The 22,470-nt window shown below is 38.9% G+C and overlaps 1 protein-coding gene across 1 annotated transcript; it reads right to left on the reverse strand.

The window, feature by feature from the left end:
- Nucleotides 1-1,531: 1,531 nt before the first annotated feature.
- Nucleotides 1,532-5,225, reverse strand: LOC133834818 (probable fructokinase-7). The gene is made up of 7 exons (XM_062264572.1): nucleotides 4,940-5,225; nucleotides 3,708-3,901; nucleotides 2,966-3,178; nucleotides 2,658-2,855; nucleotides 2,367-2,507; nucleotides 2,110-2,226; nucleotides 1,532-1,930 (listed from the first exon to the last, which is right to left on the reverse strand). Exons 1-7 carry the CDS (start codon nucleotides 4,959-4,961, stop codon nucleotides 1,799-1,801), a joined length of 1,017 nt encoding a protein of 338 aa, XP_062120556.1. The 5' UTR covers nucleotides 4,962-5,225; the 3' UTR covers nucleotides 1,532-1,798.
- Nucleotides 5,226-22,470: the final 17,245 nt, after the last annotated feature.

Raw genomic sequence — 22,470 nt, forward strand, 5'->3', positions numbered from 1 at the left:
AAAATAGGGTCATTTCATGGAGTTTCCCTATTGGTGTTGGTCGTCAATGTTTGTTTCGCATAATTCAGTGTAGGGGCTATTGAAGATATGAAGGTGCTTTCATTTTTTAATGAAAAAAATAAGTGATTACTGAATGGTGTTTTATTTTAAAATGTTGTAAAAAACAAAAATATTTTTTATTTCATATTTTAAAAAACAAAAATTAGATACAACCCCAAAATAAAGCACACATGTTAAAAACAAAAATTAACAGGTTATCAGAGCACTCCATTGAGAAGGTAAAATATCTAATTCTTTGTAATATAGAGAAAAAATTGTTAAATAGTCTTCCAATAAGTGATGTAAAATTATATTTTTTTATAGTGAAATACTATTCATCAAGCTATAAATATTTTTTTATTTTTTTATAAACTTTTGTATATATATAAGTGTGATACTATTATATTTAATTATTTTATTTCTTAAAATGAATAAAATATTTTTTTTAAATATAATATTTAAATGATGTAGAGAAAAAATAGAGAAGCTAATGTATGGTATAATGTAAAAGTTTGAGGTAAATTATAAAAAAAATATATGTTTTGGTGTTGTATTTTGTAATACACTTTCTTTATAATATTTAGCTAAAACTCACAAAAACATCTTCCATCAGTTCTTTTACAGTATTTATTATAACTATGCACAAACTCCAATTAATCCATATCTACGTTCACATAACATTTACATATCATTTATATAATATTTTAATATTATTATTTTTCTTTATCAGCTTTCTCCCTCCTATTTAGTATATATATTTATTATTATTTTTTTCTTTTTCAATTATTTTATTTTACTTTAATTAATAAAATATGTTTAAAGATATAATATTTAAATGACGTAGAGAAATTATATAGAGAAACTGATGTATGGTATAATGTAAAACTTAGAAGTAAAATAGAAAAAGATGTATTTTATGGAGATATTTTAAAGGATAGAATGGAAAAAATCTATTGGGAGTGGGGGTGCTCTTTCACATATCTTTCCTACAACAATTTGTATGATTTAAGGACGTCTACTGTGTACTTTAAAATTGCATAATATTATTTTACTTTTAATTTCATTTTAATTGTGGTGTATAAGTTCTTATGTTTTGTTTCTCGTTTTATTGTCGTTCTTCTTATGTCGTTTTGAGTTTTTTTTCACTGTTATTTATTTATTTATTTTACTTTACGTGCTACAACACAACAAGCTTCGCACGTGAAGAGAGGCGAAACTGCGAAAGCGACGCAGTAATTAAAGTAACCTTTTCACACTACTTTATATCAAAAGAAAAAGAAAAAGCAAATACAAAGCTTTCGTAGAAGACAATTGTCAACTGTTTACTACGGGGGGAATCGAGAGAAAGCATGCCATGCCATTGAACTTTTTAAAAACATTACTAACGAATAACAATATATAGATACAGACACACATCTATATCAACTGAATTTAATATAGCGGATGAGAATTTTCCATATAAACAAATAAAACTTTCTGCCTAAGAGGATCATTAGAGAAAAGGTATTTATTTATTTATTTGTAAGATGGCGTGGAGTTTCCACCAACGAACTACATAATACCAAGACTGAATTTAGACAAAAGAGAAAAAAACTCATCAAGAAAATGGTTTAAAATATACAAATACCTAGTTAAAATATGCTTATGCCATTTGATTTAGCTCATCAAGGACACCCAGATTACATAATAGTTTGGTACCTGTGTTTTATGACTTAGCCTAGTCTCTTCTCTGCTTTATTATATATAATCAAGCAGCTATCTACTTTTGATTTGATAAGAACTGGAGCACAGCATCTTTTGTGGGCAATGCAGGAATGGCTCCTCTTTCTGTAACTGTGAGGCCACCACAAGCATTTGCGAAAAGTAGAGCTTCTCGCAGCCGCTTCTCATCCTGAGAATTCATACAAAAGTTACAATGTTTTCAAGAACACTGGCTAGTTTTCATCAGTTGTTTCATATCATCCCCTAAAGATCACTCTATACCATAAGACTGGACATAACTAAGTTCTGTAAAAGTAGATTATAAGAGTGAGTAAAGGTGGTGTGGCATTGAGCAAGAACCATGTGTACCTGACAAACACTTTGGTCGGAAGCTATGCTGTTCAGTATCCCACTAACAAATGAATCACCAGCACCAGTTGTGTCAACAGGTTTAACTTTAACGCCAGGAACCCGGCCCTTGAACTCCTGTAAAGAATTAAATTTTGATTGATGTAAGTTTCTAAGTTGAGTAGTTTGTTCATCTTCACTGCTAGACCATCTCTTGGAAGATAAAATACAAGATATGCTCTGACTACAGTAGTAATAGATTTGGTTGACTATACTACCTTTGTGTAATATCTGCAACCCGCTGACCCTTCAGTTACAATCAAAAGCTTAAGATTAGGATGAAAAAGCTTCCTTAACACCACTTCATCAGAATAAGGATCATCAATACCAGTAAGAAATGTAATTTCATCCTCACTTATCTGCAAAATTTTAAGAGAATACAGTTGTGATTTATGTATGTTCTCTTCGTAAGAGAAAATAATATAAAAGTGATTTCATCTCATCTTATTTTTGCCTCTGCTGTAGTAACTGATTTCAACTATGAATATCAGACACTGAGAGTATCATACCTTAATAAGATCAGCCTGGTTCCATATACTCATTATGCCTTGTCGAGCTGCCTCGGGTGAGGGCCACAAAGCCAATCTCAAATTTGGGTCATATGAGAGGAAGCAACCAGCTTTCTTGGCAATGCCCATGGCAGCAAGATGAGTTGACCTGGACGGTTCCTCGATCAAACTAATGGAACCATAGTGAAAGATCCCTGCCTGAGATAAATTTAAGATCGAATGCGTATAATATCAGTTAAGTGTGCTTATTACAGTATGTCAATCCTTTCTTTTCTGTTTTCTAGATAAAGATGGGAAGAAAGACACACCTGTTTAATTAGAGTAACATCAAGTTCTGCTTCATGAAAACGCATGTCAGCACTTGGGTTTCGGAAAAATAAAAACTCACGCTCACCATCAGCTCTGAGAGTAACAAATGCCAATGCAGTTCTTGCAGTTGGATCAAATCGCACACCAGAGTTATTGACATTGTTATCTTTCAAAATTTTAGCTAACATGTATCCGAATTCATCATCACCGACCTATGATACATATGGCAAGAACTTAGAGAAAATTTTATACTTCAGTCAAATGGGAACAAGAGCATGACATGCTGGAGAAACAAGAAATGACACACCCCATGACGCCAGAGGCTTATAGTGTGAAAAACATAAATCTTTTTCTTTTTAAAAGATAAAGTTTAGTCAAAATCAGGTGCAAGAACACCAGGAATCAATGTTTAAATCACTAATGGAAAGTGACAGTAGATTTCAAAATCAGGTGCAGATGCAAACAGACAACCATGAATGAAACATACACATGACATAGTTTGCATATTCTGAAAATGTGTAAGAAGTATTGACCTTTTTCTCAATTTACAGTTGGGATAAAAATGGAGCGGAAAGGGGACCAAAAAATCTTAATTTGCAGCAAAAATAAACCCAATTTTGCAAGTCGAATGTTAATAAAAAGTTCTCTGGCACAGAAACTAGCAGATCCTAATAGATAAATAATCTTATCATATCTTTCTTATGGCTATTCAATGGAAGTAATGAAAGAATTCTAATTCACCTTGCCTATGAAAGCTGATGAACCACCAAGTCTTGCGATGCCAACGGCCACATTCGCAGGAGCACCACCCGGAGCTTTCTTGAAAGCAGGTGCTTCAGCAAGTGAAACTCCAGCAACCGTTGGAACAAAGTCAATTAACATTTCCCCAAAGCAAACAACCAGTGAATTATTATTTTCTGATACTCCATTTGTAGCTGAGGAAAAATCATAGTAAAAATGATTTCGCTAGTATAAAGAACTGAATAGAATTAACAACTGTACATTTTAGACATGCTACTACCGAGACTAATGATAATTTTGACTTAATTACTAGACTAAATAAGAATGAAGTTTTGTGTTCCCCTGTCCTCCCCTGGCTTGAGTGGGGGGTCTTGATTGAAGTCTAGAGAAAATGAAAATTACGATTTTCTGAAAATGAATCAAAACTTGGAAGAAATTTAAAGCAAAAATATAACAAGAATGAAAGAGAGATGGTTCCAATTTAAGTTCAAACAGGTTCTCCAACTGGCATGGGGCGACCAAGCTGGCAGTTACTAAAACTTGAGTCTTTCAGACAAGGCCCAAATAACCTTTTTTTTTTTACCAGAAACAACACAACAGAGAATCTGTTCGATATTTCCAAAGTTTTATTATTAAAACAAATTTCATTCATCATTATAAAATTTCCCAATAGCCTAAAAACTGTTCCGGCTGAACTTTTCAAAGTCACGAGCCATGTAAAACTTAGCATATAATGAGCCGTGCAAGCAAGGACTTCACAACATTTTTAGATTCAGATTTCAGAGTCATATCATACAAACTCAAACAACCAACTCTATTGCATGATTGCATATTAAACACAATAAAAAGAAATGAATTTACACTATTATGTATTCACAAACTGGCACTAAGGATTTGGGATAAAGAAAAATGATTCACACATCAGAGAAAACGCCACAAATCCAATTGTAAAGATCTATTGCTCGATTAAATGAGAGAGAGAGAGAGAGAGGGAAAATGATATAAAAGAAAAAGATTAAGCATACAAACAGTTGGAAGAAAACCCAGAACAAGTGAAGAAGAAAGAAACAATCTTGAGCTCACAAAAGAGCTTAAACCCAGATACCAAATATCTTAAAAAGCATAGAAACACCAAAAATCTTAATACTTATAATCAAGAAAGCAAAGATTATGTACGTATATATATAATATATATGAAAAACAATGATGGAGGTGAAGGAGACAAAGCAAACCTGAAGTGGGATCCGTAGCCATTACGAAGATAAAAATGAGAACAGAGCTGGTGCAATAAGAATTGCAGAAAGCGAAAGAGAAAGAAGGTTAAAGGTTGGTGTGTTGAGAGAAAACAAAGTTAAGAAGAAGAGAAGGAGTAGAAGAGTGGTGGGTTGGGTTTAAATCTTGAATAATCGTTTGCAAGCTGACAATACCAAACAAATCTTTGACCATTCGTGAGTTTCCCCAACCATTTTTATAACCCAGGCCGACGCCTGTTTCAGTCTTTTTCTCAATAAATAAAATTAAAATAAGACTAAAATAAAATTTTGGTTTCATTTGTTGCAAATATATATATTTTGTATTTTATTTCGGCCATAAATAAATAAAATCTTATTTATCGAATAAAGACAGACAAGGTTTCCATTTCTTACTAATTGACAAAATTAAGTTGAGTAATAAACGTATCCGTTGGCATAAAAAACATTATTTTGGTAAACTTATTTATAATGGTTATAAATATTATATATATATATGGATGTCATTAGATACTCAAAGTAGAGTAGAAGCATTAATTTTTTATTATATTTAAAGTAGTTAACCGATTTCTTTAAAAATTATTTATTTTTATTATTTCCCATTAAAATAACTCATATAATAGTTCTACTCTCTTTTTACATCTCTATATTATTCTGTCTATTTTTTTTTTTTTATGCTTTATATTTATATAATCGTAATAGTTTTATAACACGTTATTAGCACGACTATCTAACTATCATTATTTGTAGGTTTAAATTCTTATCATGAATCTCTAGTCATAATCATTCGTTGAATCTTAACTAGATGATTCAATCTTCAATCACCATCTTGTGTTGATAACAAAATTCATTATCAAGCCTCTAGTCGTCATAGTTTATTGAGGTAAAAATATTTTATTGCGAATGTATGTTTATATGATTACCATATTATATATATATTGATCATAAAAAAATGTATATGTGAGTTGTTAATTTACCATTGTAATAGTATTAGATGGTTTAATGTCTTGTTATCGTAAATATGATTATATTCATATGTATATGTTCTTACTAGGCAATATAACCGCGCCTCGCGCGGTGTTTATAATAATTAGTATTATAATTATTTTTTGGAAAATAAGATTTTGGTTTTTTTTTGTAAAAATTTTAAGTTTTATATATATATATATTTAGAATTTATAACTTAAGGAGTTGTTAACATTTTCACTAAATGAGTAACATAGTATGAATCATGACCTTTGATGTTTGAGAATCATTTATATATATATATGGAAGACTTCTCAATGGTTACTACCCATAGATGGGTATTAACAATTATGATGATGTGTCAATATAATGACTTGGTATAGCAAGTCACCAACAAGTAATTTTTTTTTTATGTTAATGTTGAATTTAGTTATTATTATTTTTTTACCATAATTAATCTTTATATAGAAATATTAATCTTTATATAGAAATTGACATGTGTTGGGTGGTCCAGGTGTCATGCTTTGTACTGTCATTGTTATTTATTTTTATAAAAAAAAAATGTAATCTTAAGTCTTTGATGGTGAAATCGAAAAGGGAACAAAATTTTATTTATCTTACTTTAATATTTAAAGGGGCCACACTTATGAAAACCATTATGCCTGAAATGTAAAATGTAGGTACTGTACGTGATGGTGGTGGTGGTGGAGGATGTATTTGGTTTCTCCTTAGTAATTATATTATATATGTGTATGAATGTAAACACTCTTAGAAGTTGTGAATATTGAGTAGTCAAAATACTTGTTATAATTAGTAATAGAAACAGAGTTTTTCCACAATAATATGATGAAAACAATTCCCTCAACATCCTCCATAAACTTAAGATGCAAAATATATATTTTAAATAGAGTGATAAAAGAAATAAAATATCAAATTAAAATCAAATTCTAAAATATAAAATAAATTGATATTGTAAAATAAAAAATACTCACAATATATAGAGATTATAATAGTTTTAATTATTATAAAATCTAAAATCTTTCTAATATTATTAATAAATAAAATGAAATTTCTTAAGTGTACACTATTGTGAGATATTTATGAACTATGAAAAGATATTTAAAAGTATTATATGTTATTTTCTTTTGTTTTAGTCTTTGATTGTTTTCTTAAAAAAAATATGAAAGACACTAATATTTTTTCAATGATCATGTAAATAAATTGTGTTTTTTATTGGTCACTGCAAAAATAATTTTATTGGAATGGTAAAAATAAAAAATATGTTCTTGTTATAGCCAGATTTCGAGCCATGATAAATGTGACCTCGAAAGCTGGATTCGCAGCGAATGAACTCGTAAAGTCTTAAGTATGTTCCAAGACTAGACATCGAGCCTGCAAAGCTGAGACGACTTCGAATATGGTGGCCTCGAAATCCACACGATCTTGAAGGATGGCTCCCGAGATGCATCTGTCCTCAGGGGTGACCTCGGATCATGGGTTCCGAGCCTGACGCGCGTACGATCTCGAAAACCATGTGACCTCGAGAGATGTTATTAGCTCAAAAGTTGATGTGAGACCTGGGAGAATAAGGCCTTGGTGATATATGATAATAACCTTGAATATCTTAAAGTGTTGACTATAAGAGACGTGGTCTACATTTATTACTGTAAATCCCCTAAAATCATGGGATATTATTTGATTAGTTATACGCCCCCTGGTCTTCAAGGACGTTTCCTTTTATATCGGATTATAGGCATTTAAGGCCATTTGATTTATTTGCACAAAAAGAGTAACTACCCGAAATGTGTGGGATAGTATTCTACAATCTTCTCTATAAATAGAGAGGAGATGCACCATTGTAAGGGACCGAATCTCTTAATCTTGAGAGAAAACTCTGAAGAATTCATACTTGAAGAATTTTCAGAGATTATCTTGAGTTTAATAACAAAGACTCATGGACTAGGCAGATTTAACTGCTGAACCACGTAAAAATTGTGTTTTGTATTATCATATTTATATTGGCCATCACTGTTTGTTGTTTACGTGCTCTTCTTTCACTGTTGACGAAAAACGGCGTCAACAGTTTGGTGCTTTCATCGAGAGCCTTAAGCATTCATCCCTGAGTAAGTCATGGCCACTAATAATCAGAACGTTACTGAAGAAAATTACCCAAGACGTCCTGGGAAACAACCAATGGAAAACCCGGATGTTGAAGAAAGAAGTGGTTCTTTCGATTCCCGGGGACCACCTGCTCCACCAAGGGATGAGGATATGTATTACAATCCTGAGCGGTATGTTCCCATTGTGGAACTTGAAAACCGGCAATTGAAGCAGTAGTTGGCAGAGGCCAACAAACAGAATGAGGAATTGGCAAGGATAGCCGCAGAGGCGCAGGTGGCTCAGGCCCCCTTCTCCGCGCGAAAACCAAGTCCCTCCTCCAAGGGACGTACACGTTCCTCCCCGTAGACCCCGTGGGCGCCCACGAAAAGATGCTGCCACAAGGAGGCCGGCTCAACCTCCGGCACCAGCAGAGCCATCCCCTCCCCCTAGGCCTCAGAGAAATACTCGGGCAAGGGCCCCGGCTAACCCGCCTGTGGAAGTACCTGCAGGAACTGAGAACAACCGAACCCCTGCAGAGGCTCAGACTCAAAAACCTAGGAGCGCACCAAATGCGACCAACCCATCTCGGGCAAATTCTGGACCGTCTAGGCCGCGACATGGATGGCAGCCACCGTCACCCATATGGTTCCCTCCATCACCTATAAGATATCCTTCGCCCCCCAGCAAGAATGCTCAACCAGTTCGAGATTAGGGCGAAAGGCGTGCGGGAGGAAGACAAGGAAATGGGGAGGCTTTCCAGGAGCGGAGAGGCGCCCCATCTAAAAAAAGTCAAACATCTCGGTCTCGCACGGCGGAGATGAGGCGACATGGAAAGAATCCATCACGAAATAACCATGCGACGAGTTTTACCAGTGATGATTCTAGAGATACCAGGTCGGTCAGCAAGCATGACCGAGGTCGTAAGAATACTGGAAACCGCAAAAATCGTCCCGACCTGCGAGAGCACCTGAATCAAAGTCGGGGTAATAGTGACCCAATAAATCCGGACCTGAGGGATCGCGTGAATAGGCGTAGAGATCCCTTACGGAGACGCGAGCCTGGAATTATGATCGATGACAACCGATTCCAGACAATACCCTTTGCGGACCCAGTCCAAGAAAGAATCGATCAGCTTGAAAGGGCCTTTAGGCTTTTGAAAAACGAGCAAGAGAATGATCGATATGAAGACTCTGACGAGGAGCTCGAACCTTTTGCTCCCCATATTTCCAATACTCCATTTCCTCAAGGGTTTCGGATCCCTCACGTCCCAACGTTCGAAGGAAAGACCGACCCGTACAGTCATCTGAGCACGTTCAACACCATAATGAGAGCCAGTAACGTGGGTTACGAGCTCAGATGCATGTTATTTCCAGCATCATTGACAGGACCAGCTAAAAGCTGGTTCGAAAAATATAAGAGACATTCAATAACCTCTTGGGAGCAGCTGTCTAAAGACTTTAAAAAGCAGTTCAGAGCCATGATGGGGGTTCGACCTGAGGCGTCAACCCTCACTAATGTTCGGCAACAACCAGGCGAAACATTAAAAAGTTACCTTACAAGGTTTAACTTGGAAGTCGCCCGAGCTCGGAATGTGGATGACAGTGGACACTTAATAGCTGTCCAGGCCAGAGTAATGCCAGGAAGCGCCCTCTGGGACGATATGCAAAGAAAACCGGTGAGGTCCCTAACCGAGTTTAATAGACAAGCGCAGAGGTTTATCAATGTAGAGGAAGCGAGGTCGACACTTAATGTGACTTCCCAGCCCGAAACTACAACGATAAACGTAAACTCTGCCTCAACCTCGGCGGACCCAATAGCTTCAAAGCCTGCTGTGGAAAACCCTTCCCAGAGAAAAAAGAACGAAGGAAGTAATCCCGAGGCCAAAGGAGGAAAGAAAAAGAAGGGGGAGAGATATTTCTCCGTGTATAGAGTATACACCGAGCTCAATGAGTCTCGGGAGAACATATACGTGGCTAATGAAAACCAGGTCCCCTTCAGGCGTCCGGACCCGATGAGAAATCAAAAATCCAAGAGGGACTCCAGTAAGTATTGCCGATTTCACAGAGACACCGGGCATACAACCGATGAATGTCGACAACTGAAGGACGAGATCGAATGATTGATCTCGAGAGGTTACTTCAGGCAATATGTCAAAAACCAGAGTACTAGTCAGGCGGCCGCGAGCCAGAGAGTAGCCGCGCCTCCGATGGCACAAAACAATAATTCCCGAGCTCGGGAAGAAGATAGGCCCCCGCCGATAGATGGAGAGGATGTAATAACCATCTCGGGAAGGCCTCATCCCGCAGGAGTAGGCAGGAATGCCCAAAAGAGATACGTTAACGAGCTGAAAACTGGGGATGGGTCTCCTTATGAACCCAAACCTAGGGCTCCAAAAAGCCAGAGGATTGAAACACAACCAATAACCTTCACTGAGGAAGACGCGTCCCATGTCCAGTTTCCTCACCATGATCCACTGGTCATCACTCTCCAGCTAACCAATAAAAGGGTCCACCGAGTTCTCATAGACAATGGGAGCTCAGTCAACATTCTCTATAAAGCAACCCTCGAAAAGATGGGACTCTCCCTTCGCGACCTGAAAGCGTGTGCAATACTTTATACGGCTTTTCAAGAGAAGGGACCGCCTGCATGGGATCCATCAAGCTCCCCGTGACCTTGGGAGATTACCCAGTCTCGGCAACCAAGATGATGGAGTTCGTGGTAGTAGACTTACCATCAGCCTACAATGTGTTGCTCGGGAGACCCGCCCTGGTCGGGCTGGGGGCAGTTTCATCAGTAAGGCATCTGGCCCTTAAGTTCCCGACCCCCAGCGGAGTCGGAACATTGAAGGGAGATCAATCAGCAGGGAGGGAATGCTACAACATCTCCTTGAGAGGAAAGAAACAGACGAGCACACAAGCACTCGCCATCATTCAAAACAAAGACGGAATGGTCTTAGAGATTGACGAAGAGATTGATCCAAGGATTGAGGAGAAATTTGACCTCGAACCTTTAGAGGAGCTCAAAGAAGCCGATTCCTCGAAAAAGGTGAAGGTTGGAAAACACCTCCAAGATGAGACAAAATAGCAATTAATTTACTTTTTGAAGAAAAACCAAGATGTCTTCGCGTGGTCGCACTCGGACATGGTGGGAATAAGTCCGAGAATAGCAAGCCACGCACTGAATATAGACAAAAGCTTCCCCCCGAAGCAACAAAAGCGAAGACAGCTGGACGAAGATAGAAAGAAAGCACTAAAGGAGGAGGTTGATAGGTTAGAGGCAAACTGATTCATTAGGGATGCCTTTTACCCTGACTGGGTAGCCAATCTGGTGTTGGTCCCAAAGCCCAATGGGACGTGGCGAACCTGTATTGACTACTCAGATCTCAACAAAGTTTGCCTGAAAGACTGTTTTCCGTTGCCAAGGATTGACCAGCTCGTGGATGCCACGGCGAGGCATGGCCTGATATCCTTCATGGATGCCTATTCTTGATATAACTAGATTCCCATGCATGCCCCCGACCAAGAACATACGAGCTTCATCACGGATAAGGGGCTATACTGCTATAATGTCATGCCATTCGGGCTCAAGAATGCTGGGGCCACATATAAGCGGCTCGTGAACATGATGTTTTCAGAGAAAATAGGAAACAACATGGAAGTTTATGTCGATGACAGGCTTGTCAAATCTCAACTCAACAAGAACCATGTTGATGACCTCGAAGAGTGCTTCGGCGTACTCCGAAAATACAACATGAAGCTAAATCCTTAGAAGTGCACTTTTGGGATGTCTTCAGGAAAATTTCTGGGCTTTATCGTGAACTCTCGTGGAATCGAGGCCAACCCCGACAAGATCAAGGCCCTGATTGACATGCCCTCACCTCGAAGGCAAAAAGATGTCCAAAGTTTGACTGGCAGGATGGCAGCCCTAAGCAGATTCATCTCGAAATCTACAGACCGTGGTCTTCCATTTTTCAACCTATTGAGAGGAGGTAAGAAATTTGAATGGATGGAGGAGTGCGAGCTGGCCTTTCAGGAGCTCAAAAAGCACCTTGCGGAACCACCCATCCTGTCAAAACCTGAAACGGGAGAAACTCTGTACCTATACCTCTCAACCACCGAACACGCAATAAGCGCAGTGCTCGTTCGAGAGGAAGAGAAGGTACAAAGACCCGTTTACTACATCAGTAAAAGATTACTGGGGGCAGAGTCAAGATACCCCCTGATGGAGAAGCTGGCGCTTAGTCTAATTCATTCATCTCGTAAGCTCCGCCCCTACTTCCAAGCGCATCCCATCCATGTGTTGACTGATCAACCACTTAGGCAAGTCTTGTCTAAGCCAGAAGCTTCAGGTCGACTTCTTAAATGGGCAGTTGAGCTCGGACAGTTTGAGATCACCTACCACCCGAGAACGACCATTAAGGCACAGGTGTTGGCAGACTTTATAGTGGAATGTACCGGCATAGCCGACGACGAGGTAATAACCCCGGCCCACGAGCTATGGAAACTTTACGTCGACGGCTCATCAAACGAAAATGGAGCGGGGGTAGAGGTCATTTTGGTTACCCCCGCAGGGAGCAGATTTCATTCTGCCTTAAGATTTGGTTTCAAAGCATCGAATAATGAGGCTGAATACGAGGCTTTACTCGCGAGACTTTGTATAGCAAAGGAGCTCAAAGCTAGAGCTGTACATTGCTACAGTGATTCCCAACTCGTGGTAAATCAAATCTTGGGAGAATACCAGGCTCGCGGCACGAGAATGGCAGCTTATTTGGAGAAGGCAAAATCCGCATTGGAGTGTTTTGAATTTTATACAATCGAACAAGTTCCCCGCGAGCAGAACTCAAATGCAGATGCCTTAGCTCGGCTTGCCACATCCGCTGAAAATGAAGAACTGAACGTTGTGCCCATAGAACACCTATCGGCACCTAGCATTAATGATCCAGAGGAGGAAGATGTGTGTATGATCGAAACAAAACCTACCTGGATGACCCCAATAGTTGAATATCTCGAGAACGGAGTCCTTCCAAGAGACCGGAACCAGGCTCGAAAGTTGATGTATCAACTTCCCCGTTACACCATTTTGGACGGAAAGCTATACAGGAGGGGATATTCCATTCCGTTACTTCGGTGCGTAACCCCGCCCGAAGCTAAGAAGATCATTGAAGAAATTCATGAAGGGTTCTGCGGGGATCACACCGGGGGGCATAGCCTGTCCAAGAAGATCATACACCAAGGATATTTCTGGCCAACTATTAAAACGGATTCTTTCGAGTACGTGAAGAAATGCGACAAATGCCAGAGATTCGCCACGATTCCCTGAGCTCCACCATCCGAGCTAACCATGTTGACTTCCCCATGGCCTTTCGCGGTATGGGGCATCGACCTCATAGGCTCTCTCCCGACTGGCAAAGGCGGAGTAAAATATGCTGTAGTCGCCGTGGATTACTTCACGAAGTGGACGGAGGCTGAACCGTTGGCAACTATAACTTCAAAAAAGATCCTTGATTTCGTAGTAAAAAGCATCGTGTGCCGATATGGGGTGCCGAGGAAGATCGTATCCGACAACGGAACCCAGTTCAATTGCGACTTGTTCACCAACTTTTGTGAAAAGAACGGCATAATAAAGAGTGTTTCATCAGTAGCTCATCCTCAAGCGAATGGCCAGGTCGAGGCTGTGAACAAAACTCTCAAAAGTTCTCTGAAGAAAAAGTTGGAGGAAGCAAAGGGACGTTGGCCCGAAGAATTGCCCCAAGTCCTATGGGGTTATAGAACCACGGCTCGAACATCAATGGGGCACACCCCGTTCTCTCTAGCATACGGATGTGAGGCTATGTTGCCTATTGAGGTCGAAATCCCAATGATCCGAACTCAAATTTACGACCAAGACTCAAACCACACTCATCTCGAAGAAACCTTAGACTTGATTGAAGAAAAGAGAAACGAGGCTCAGCTAAGGAACGCTGCCTACCAGCAACGAGCTACTAGATATTTCAACAAAAGGGTTCGAGATTGAAGATTCGGTGTGGGAGATCTGGTGCTAAGGCGCGTATTTTTGGCAACACGAGATCCAGCAGCTGGTGTGCTCGGACCGAATTGGGAAGGACCATACCAGATAGAGTCAGTCATCCAGACCGGTGTTTATAAGCTGGCGAGATTGGATGGGAGCCTGGTACCGCAAGCATGGAATGGCGAACACCTTAGACCTTACTATCAGTAGTGTAGGAAGTGTGTTGCTTGTAACCATGATTGATTATCTGTAGTAGTTTATCTGCTTTTGAATTCCATCAAATAAAGATCTATTTCGTTCAATATGTTATCTCTTTTTATTTTTGCAATCTCTCTTAATTTAATAACCTATGGTCACACTCATAGGATATTAAGGGGGCATCATTGGTATATATACCATTGAAATAAAAAAAATTTTAAAAAAACATAAAAGTATTTGGATATAACCAGATACGCGAGCTTAGATAGTTTGGACATAACCGAATTATCAAAAACATAAAAGTATTTGGATATAACCAGATACGCGAGCTTAGATAATTTGGACAACCGAATTATCAAAAACATAAAAGTATTTGGACATAACCAGATATGCGAGCTTAGATAGTTTGGACAACCAAATTATCAAAAGATAATAACGTTTGGATTTAACCAGATGTGCAAACTTAATAGGTTTGGAACAAACCAGCTAAAACTAATCGACGAGTTGGAATTTAAACCTACTTCGAAATAAGTCGAGATCGAGGCTGGAATATCTTAAAGAAAAATAGTTTCGAACTCATAACCTCGGGGAGATAACCGAGGATGAGGAAAAGTAACTAAGCAATAAGATATAACTAAACCATTCACATTACATACCATACAAGTACTTTTGAGTTCATGGTTAAAGTAATATCCGACCTTGATAAATAACGAGATCAGGAGCGGATAATTCGAACAAACAATGCGTGGATGCATCGAGTTTTGAGCCTAAATCCCAACTATGTTTGTATGAAGAAATAAACATAAAAAACTTATTCATATAAAATATGCAAAATATTTCAAGCCAAGAAATGTAAAGCATATGTAAGTTTATAAAAAAAAAAAAAAAAATTGTATCAGCCCTACGGGCATAAATAAAAATAGTTACAAACAATAGAGGGACGCAGCCCCGAGGTAAGAATCAAGAAGGAGCAGTTCCCTTGGCTTTTCCGGCGTCAATGGCACTAGACCCCCCAGGACGAATAGCATGACTATCCTTCTGAGCAGCCTCTCGAGCAGCTTCACTCGCCTCAAGACGGGCACTCCACCGCTCTACATACTTGGCCTCGAGAGGACCCAGGAAGCTGGTATCGAGGTCGGCATTGTCAACCCAAATTTTGTACATGGCCTGGTCTACCGCCTTCTCCTTCTGCTCTTTGAACTCGTTCAGGAGGCGGGCCTTCTCGCCTTCCATGATGTCAAAAGTAGCAGCTTTCTCCTCTTCGAGCTTAGCGTTAGCCTTCTCCAGCTCGGCAAGACGAGTCTTCGCCTGTTCAAGCTCGGCTTTCGTCTTCTCCAGCTCCGCGAGGCGGGTCTTCACTTTCTCAAGTTCGGTCTTCGAGTCCTTGAGTTCATCAGCCATCTTAAGCTGGAGATCCCTCGACTCTTGGGCCAGAGACATACTCGTGTGCACCTCGTTGGTCAGCTTATAATTAAGCTGTGCTGAAACGACAAGGGCCTGAAATACAAAGAACAAATTAGATCGCGAGCTGAGACACAAACAGTTAAAGGAGAGTTGCGAAGGCTACCGTGGCAGTGAGTTCAATACTCTTATCATAAAGAGTATTACAGTCCGAGGCCTTGTGCACGAGGTCCCAATGGTCGGCACCGAAGCCAGAAAAACTCTGACCCACTCGAGAGAGGACGTCCGAGCTAAGCACAGCCCCTTGGGTCCCGGCGGCGCCGTCAAGCACGAAGTCCTCAATATGATGTCGGGTCGTCGGTAGTTGAACCTTGGAGACGGAAGGTTTCTTCGGGGGCCGGCTGACTGTTATTTGAGTGTCGGTTGGAGGAAGCGAGACGGGCGCGGTTGAACCAGACGCATCAACCTGGACAATCGGCTCCTCGGTTGTGCTCGCAGTAGCCTGAGCCGTTGGGGTCTTCTCGAGGCGTCTGGGGACCTTGGATGGTCGGTCGGACCTCCGCGAGGCTCTCGGGCGTTTACTCTTCTGAGCTCCAGCTCCCTCATCACTAAAAAGCACAGCGTCGAGATCAGGATCCATGGCACCTGCACAGTTCCAATCGAAGTTAGACATAATGATAATAAGCTTGGAAAATAAAAAAGAAAAAACCAAGTAAAGAAAGACCTAACTGGAACTCTCCCCCGAATTAGAGCTCGGGGACCATGAAATTCCCCCATCTTCAGAAGAGGCGGGGGGAGTACCTTCCCTATAGGTGGACGTCAACCTCGAAAGGTCCCTATAATCGTTGGTCCCATATTGGACAGCTATCCCGTTCCACACCTCGTCTGAAGTATAAATGGTGTCATACTTCCCGAGCCAACTATCAAACCTATGAACTCGATCATCTACCCAAGTCCATATGTAGAAGTGGTATCTATCATACGGGCATGAAACTAACCTATCGGGTTTATGCTTTAATAAGGTGGGGGACCACATTCTCGAGGTAAGGATGGCTTTTCCTTCATCCGAGTCTGAACTCAAGGCTTCGTCATTAGCTTCATTCCCCGATGGTGGACTCCTTCGGCGAGCTGGGGGTGGAGGCCTCACCTTTCTCCTCGGGGGGAGGATACCTGTGGGCAAAGGCACCTGCTCCCAATGATCATACTTCTTGTTGGACCAGTCTGAGGTGGACTGGCTATCTCCCAAGAGCCCGCAAGCTCGGAGCTTACTCTCATGTAAGAGGTACGAAAGAGACCTCCGGCCGTAAGGAACTTGGAGCAGGGTCTCTCCATGCTCCTTCATCGTGACGTCGGGGGTAGGACGTTGAAAATTGGCTGGAAAATAAGACACCTTTTAACTAAGTACAAACCTACAAACCAAAACCCGAGCACAGAGATAAAGAAAACTGGAATACTTACGAATCCGCCTGAATGAGTAGCATCGAGACGGGGACAGGCCGTCTGTCCAGAAGAAGGCTTTTTTGAAATCAGGTGGATGATTAGGGAGATCTTCAAAGACCTTTTTCTCTTTGGGATAGCTCGAAAGGTAGTAAAAACCATCTCCTCCCCGAGCTCGGGAGGGGTTGCTTTTTAGACAAAAGAGATATAAAATCTCCTGAGGTGAAGGTCCTTCCCACTTCAGCTCGTGGTATAACGACCTTAGGGCTGGCAGGACCCTGTAAGAATTGGTGTTGAGCTGGAACGGGGCCAACCCAACAAAGTCCGTGAAGTCCTTGAAGAAAGACTTCAAAGGCAGTAGAGCTCCTGCCTTCATGTGTTCCTGGCTCCAGGCCGCATACCTTAGCTTAATTTCAGGGTTTCCAGTCCCTGGAGCATGGCAGCTTCATTCATTAGAGGTCAGAGCTCGACATCTCAAGGAGCTTGACAGCCTCAGGCCATGTAATGCCAGGATGTCAGTTACCTGAATTATTGAGGTTACCGAGCTCCAGTAGTGCTCGGCCTCAAAAAATTCTTTCCTCGGCTGCGAGGAAGAAGGCTCCCCCATCAATGAAAATTGGAGTTCTCCTGGACTATACGCGACGGTGACCTTTAATGCGGGGTCGAGGGGGATCGGCCTAGGCCCTGAATTGGACTCTGGATAAAGGGCCTCCCGAAGAGTTCTCCTCTTCTTCTCTATGACCTCGTCTATTTGGCGGCGATAATGAACTTGAATATCCTCCTGCTCGTGCGCAAGCTCGTACTCACGAATCCGACGTTGATTTCGAGCAAATAGCGACTCCGGGCTCGGGGTTTTTGGCGAGTAAGGGATTGCCAGCAATGACCCCCACCATCTTTCCAGATTCTGTGACATCTAGCGAGAAAGAAAAAATGGTGAGGGCCATGCATGCAAGAATTACGAGCTTGACAGGACAAGCTCGGAGTTTAGGAACAAAACAAGCTCGATACTAAGATCCTTATTAAAGAGTCAGAACGTGTGTCCCACGAGAAAAGGAGGAGAGTGGACAATTTTTTTAAAATCCCGAAAATCAGGGGAAAAAGAGTGGCGGATAACCAGAAAAGGTAACCTTGGGTATCGTGCATTTGTCAAGGCCAAGGTTTTATACCCGATATCTTGGTGTACAAGAAACGTCTTTTAAAATTTTAAAACCCAGAAAACAGAAATCTTGCTCAAACATCAAAACTGGGTATGAACCAGTGATGTAAACCCAGTATGGAAACTTAAAACATAAAAGCCTATCGGATAAAAATTCCCTAACGTATTGTACTAAGAAAATAAACTAGTACATTGACAGAGATAACAAGAACAGTATGAACAAAAATTGGGGTAAGGGAAAACAAAGATTGGACACTTACACAATAATGGCAATTGCAGAGAAATTGCTGACTGAAGGAGAGGCTGCAAATATGAGCTCACGGACTCGAACAAACCAGAGGTCCTTTGTTTTTTCAACTGAGAGAACATGCACAAGAAAGAAGTTCTCTGGGATGGCCTCTGGTTTCGTCCCTTCCTTTTTTGTTTCTGATGCATGTAAAATAAGAGGAAGAAGAAGACCTTGAATATATAAAGGGAGAAAAGTGAAAAAAAAAAAAAGGATTAATCTGGGCCATTGGCCAGAATCCTCATGAAATCCAACGGTCAGGGGTCGATGACATGATGGTACCGAAAAGGTAGCAGACGAATGATCGTGGGCAGGTTTCCAAGGTACTCAAGTACCATAAATGAGCAATATCCAACTGACGCGTGTCCATTCTCAAGTGTGTGACGGTACGGTTCCCGAAGAAAGTAGTTCAAAAGTTTCCTTCTCTTAGGATTCGAACAAATACTTTTGAGGGGGCAAGATGTTATACCCAGATTTCGAGCCATGATAAATGTGACCTCGAAAGCTGGATTCGCAGCGAATGAACTCGTAAAGTCTGAAGTATGTTCCAAGACTAGACATCAAGCCTGCAAAGCTGAGACGACTTCGAATATGGTGGCCTCGAAATCCACACGATCTCGAAGGGTAGCTCCCGAGATGCATCTGTCCTCAGGGGTGACCTCGGATCATGGGTTTCGATCCTGACGCGCGTACGATCTCGAAAACCATGTGACCTCAGGAGATGTTATTAGCTCGAAAGTTGATGTGAGACCTGGGAGAATAAGGCCTTGGTGATATATGATAATAACCTTGAATATCTTAAAGTGTTGACTATAAGAGACGTGGTCTACATTTATTACTGTAAATCCCCTAAAATCATGGGATATTATTTGATTAGTTATACGCCCCCTGGTCTTCAGGGGACGTTTCCTTTTATATCGGATTATAGGCATTTAAGGCCATTTGATTTATTTGCACAAAAAGAGTAACTACCCGAAATGTGTGGGATAGTATTCTGCAATCTTCTCTATAAATAGAGAGGAGATGCACCATTGTAAGGGACCGAATCTCTTAATCTTGAGAGAAAACTCTGAAGAATTCATACTTGAAGAATTTTCAGAGATCATCTTGAGTTTAATAACAAAGACTCATGGACTAGGCAGATTTAACTGCTGAACCACGTAAAAATTGTGTTTTGTATTATCATATTTATATTGGCCATCACTGTTTGTTGTTTACGTGCTCTTCTTTCACTGTTGACGAAAAACGGCGTCAACAGTTCTATAAATATAAATATGTGATAGATTTTTTTATATAATTTATATTGTTTTTGTTAAAAAAAATTAAGTGATAGTTTATTTAAAATGAACATTTATGTATATTTTATTATTTAATTTTTTATTATAGAGAAAAACTATTATTAAGAATATATTGATTTTTTTTAATTAAAATTCTAAATAATGAAAAGACTTTTTAATGAATATTATATTTGTATACGAAGCTACTGAAATTTTTTTTATGTATATTAAAGGGTATTAAATATATCGATTGCCATTTATATTTTTGGAAACAAATAGAATTATAATTTTTCATTAATTACTAAATGGTATTGAATACACCAAACAATCTAGAGCATAATATCTTAATTAATTAATGAGACAAAGAATAATTCCATATATTGGGTGTAAATTTTATTAAATAATAAAAAAACATATATTTAGTTTTTGGGAATTGAAAATGTTAACATTTCAATAAGATACTAAATATAGATTTTTCTTTTTATATTCCAAATATGATTTGTTTGATTAATATACAATTCAAAAAATATATATAAATTTCGAATAATATAAAAATGTTTTGAAAAAAGTCAAAAAGTTATTGTTGCTTTTTTTTTAAAATTATTTTCAAATAAAATTAATAACTTTGATATTTATATATTATTTTAATAAATATATTTTTCTCATTTTGAATTTTGAATTTTGAATATAAATACACAAAAGGGTGATTGAATATTTGAAATTTAAATACTAATCATAGTCAAATTTTGTAATTAGTGAACTTATTAAATAAAAAATGTAACTTCCAATCTTCAAATAAATTTTATTATGAGACAAATAAAAATGACATATATTGGGTATTAAAGTTTATTAGATAATAATAAACACATATTGGGAATTCAAACTTTAACTTTACAATAAGAAACTACATTTAGTTTTTTATTTTTAATTATATTCTAAATAGGACATTTTTTTATAAAAGAAAAATAAAAAATATTTATAAATTTCGAATATGATAAGTTTTTTTTTATAGTAGCTTTTTTTTATTATTATTTCCATATATTGGATATTGGCTTTTATGAAATGCCAATGGAAAACATATAGTTTTTTTTTAGTTAAATTAAATTCTAAAGCTGACTTTGATAGTAGAATTATTGTACTTTTTTAAATAATAAGTGTACGCCCTGATATTCAGCCCGGGTCTTTTGTGCAGCTCAAGTACAGCTGGCTAGCTAAGACCAGTACTGAGGGGCCCACAAGTTGATAATTACACGAGCTGAGGAATACGACGCATTAAGGCACGAGTTGGAGATGGATATAAAATACAACATCCTGGGCACGAGCTGGCGTTATATTCAAGTCGTAGTACTCTGACAACCTGCCATGTCCAAGAGTTTATTAAGCTAGATACGTTATATATAAACGTGCATGATCAGACATCACATATCTGTTTATCCCTAAATTCTCGGACATGTAATATAAACGTGTGTGATCATGTTATATTATTTTATAATATAATGTAATATTATATTATATTATAATATAATGTTTTAGATTAAATAAGTGTGACAAAGAGTGTCACATATTGTAACATATAATAGAGAGTTACAATATTTAGATATATGAGATATATCCAAATAATGTAACATATTTGGTGTTACAAATTTGTAACTTCCAAATATTACCATTTATTGTGTAAATTTGGTGTTACACAATATTTTAGATGAATTTCATAAATCCATATGTGAAATGGTTGTTAGAGATATGATTTTAATCACAATAATGTGTTTTGGGGGTTACAAAATCAATTGGGAGGGTTTAGATCCGTTTGGAAAAACAACACAAATTGGTGTGCTGAAACTGGGTTGTGACCGACCACTGAATGATGGTGGCCGCAGCCTGGGGGACAGAGAGCAGTGGCCGCGGCCACAAGTGCATTTCAAGCCAATTTTTCAATTTTTTCCAAATATGTTGAATGGTTCCAAAAACTCAAATAACTCCTAAATCTCATTTTTAATTCCATAATAATCCAATTAATCATTGGTAACAGCCATGGGGGTTGGTGGAATTTGAAATTCAAAGGGTGTCTCTAAACTCTATAAATAGGAGCCTATAGCTCACTTGAAAGACACAATATTTATATCCATTAGAGCACTTGGCTAGAAACACCTTGAGGCTTGATAATTCCATAAAGCATTTCCAATATCTGAGAGAGATCCCTTAGTGCTTGAGTTAGAGGGAAATAAGCTTTTGGACAAAGGTTTTAAACCTTGTTCAAGTTGGTGATCCCCAACACTCTTCACTTAGGTTGTGTAAGTGAGAGTTTACTTTTTTTTTTTGTTCTTACTTTTTACACTATTGCTTTTCTTCTTATTCTGTTGTTTGTCATTGGTCCTTCGTTCGTAGTGGTCATTGTATAGTGAGAAAGCTCGCCCCTGCCTTTAGACGAGAAAGCCTTCTTTTACATCCCTTAGACAAATTAATAGAAAATGCTACAACCCATTGTTGTTCTTTTGACGATGAACCACTCCAGTACAACAAACTAAAGTGACCTCTACGCTTCGTCCCCAATGCGTAGGGTCGATTCCCGTGTGCTAGAGGGAGACCGGAAAGTTTGTGATAAGCATATTAGTAGGGTTTTGTCTTGTTTAGGCATTTGGTGTCCTCTTTGCCGGCCTGCTTAGCGATAGAGCCATCTTCTTTGGGG

Source organism: Humulus lupulus, chromosome 5 (assembly GCF_963169125.1).
Source record: "Humulus lupulus chromosome 5, drHumLupu1.1, whole genome shotgun sequence".
NCBI lineage: Eukaryota > Viridiplantae > Streptophyta > Magnoliopsida > Rosales > Cannabaceae > Humulus > Humulus lupulus.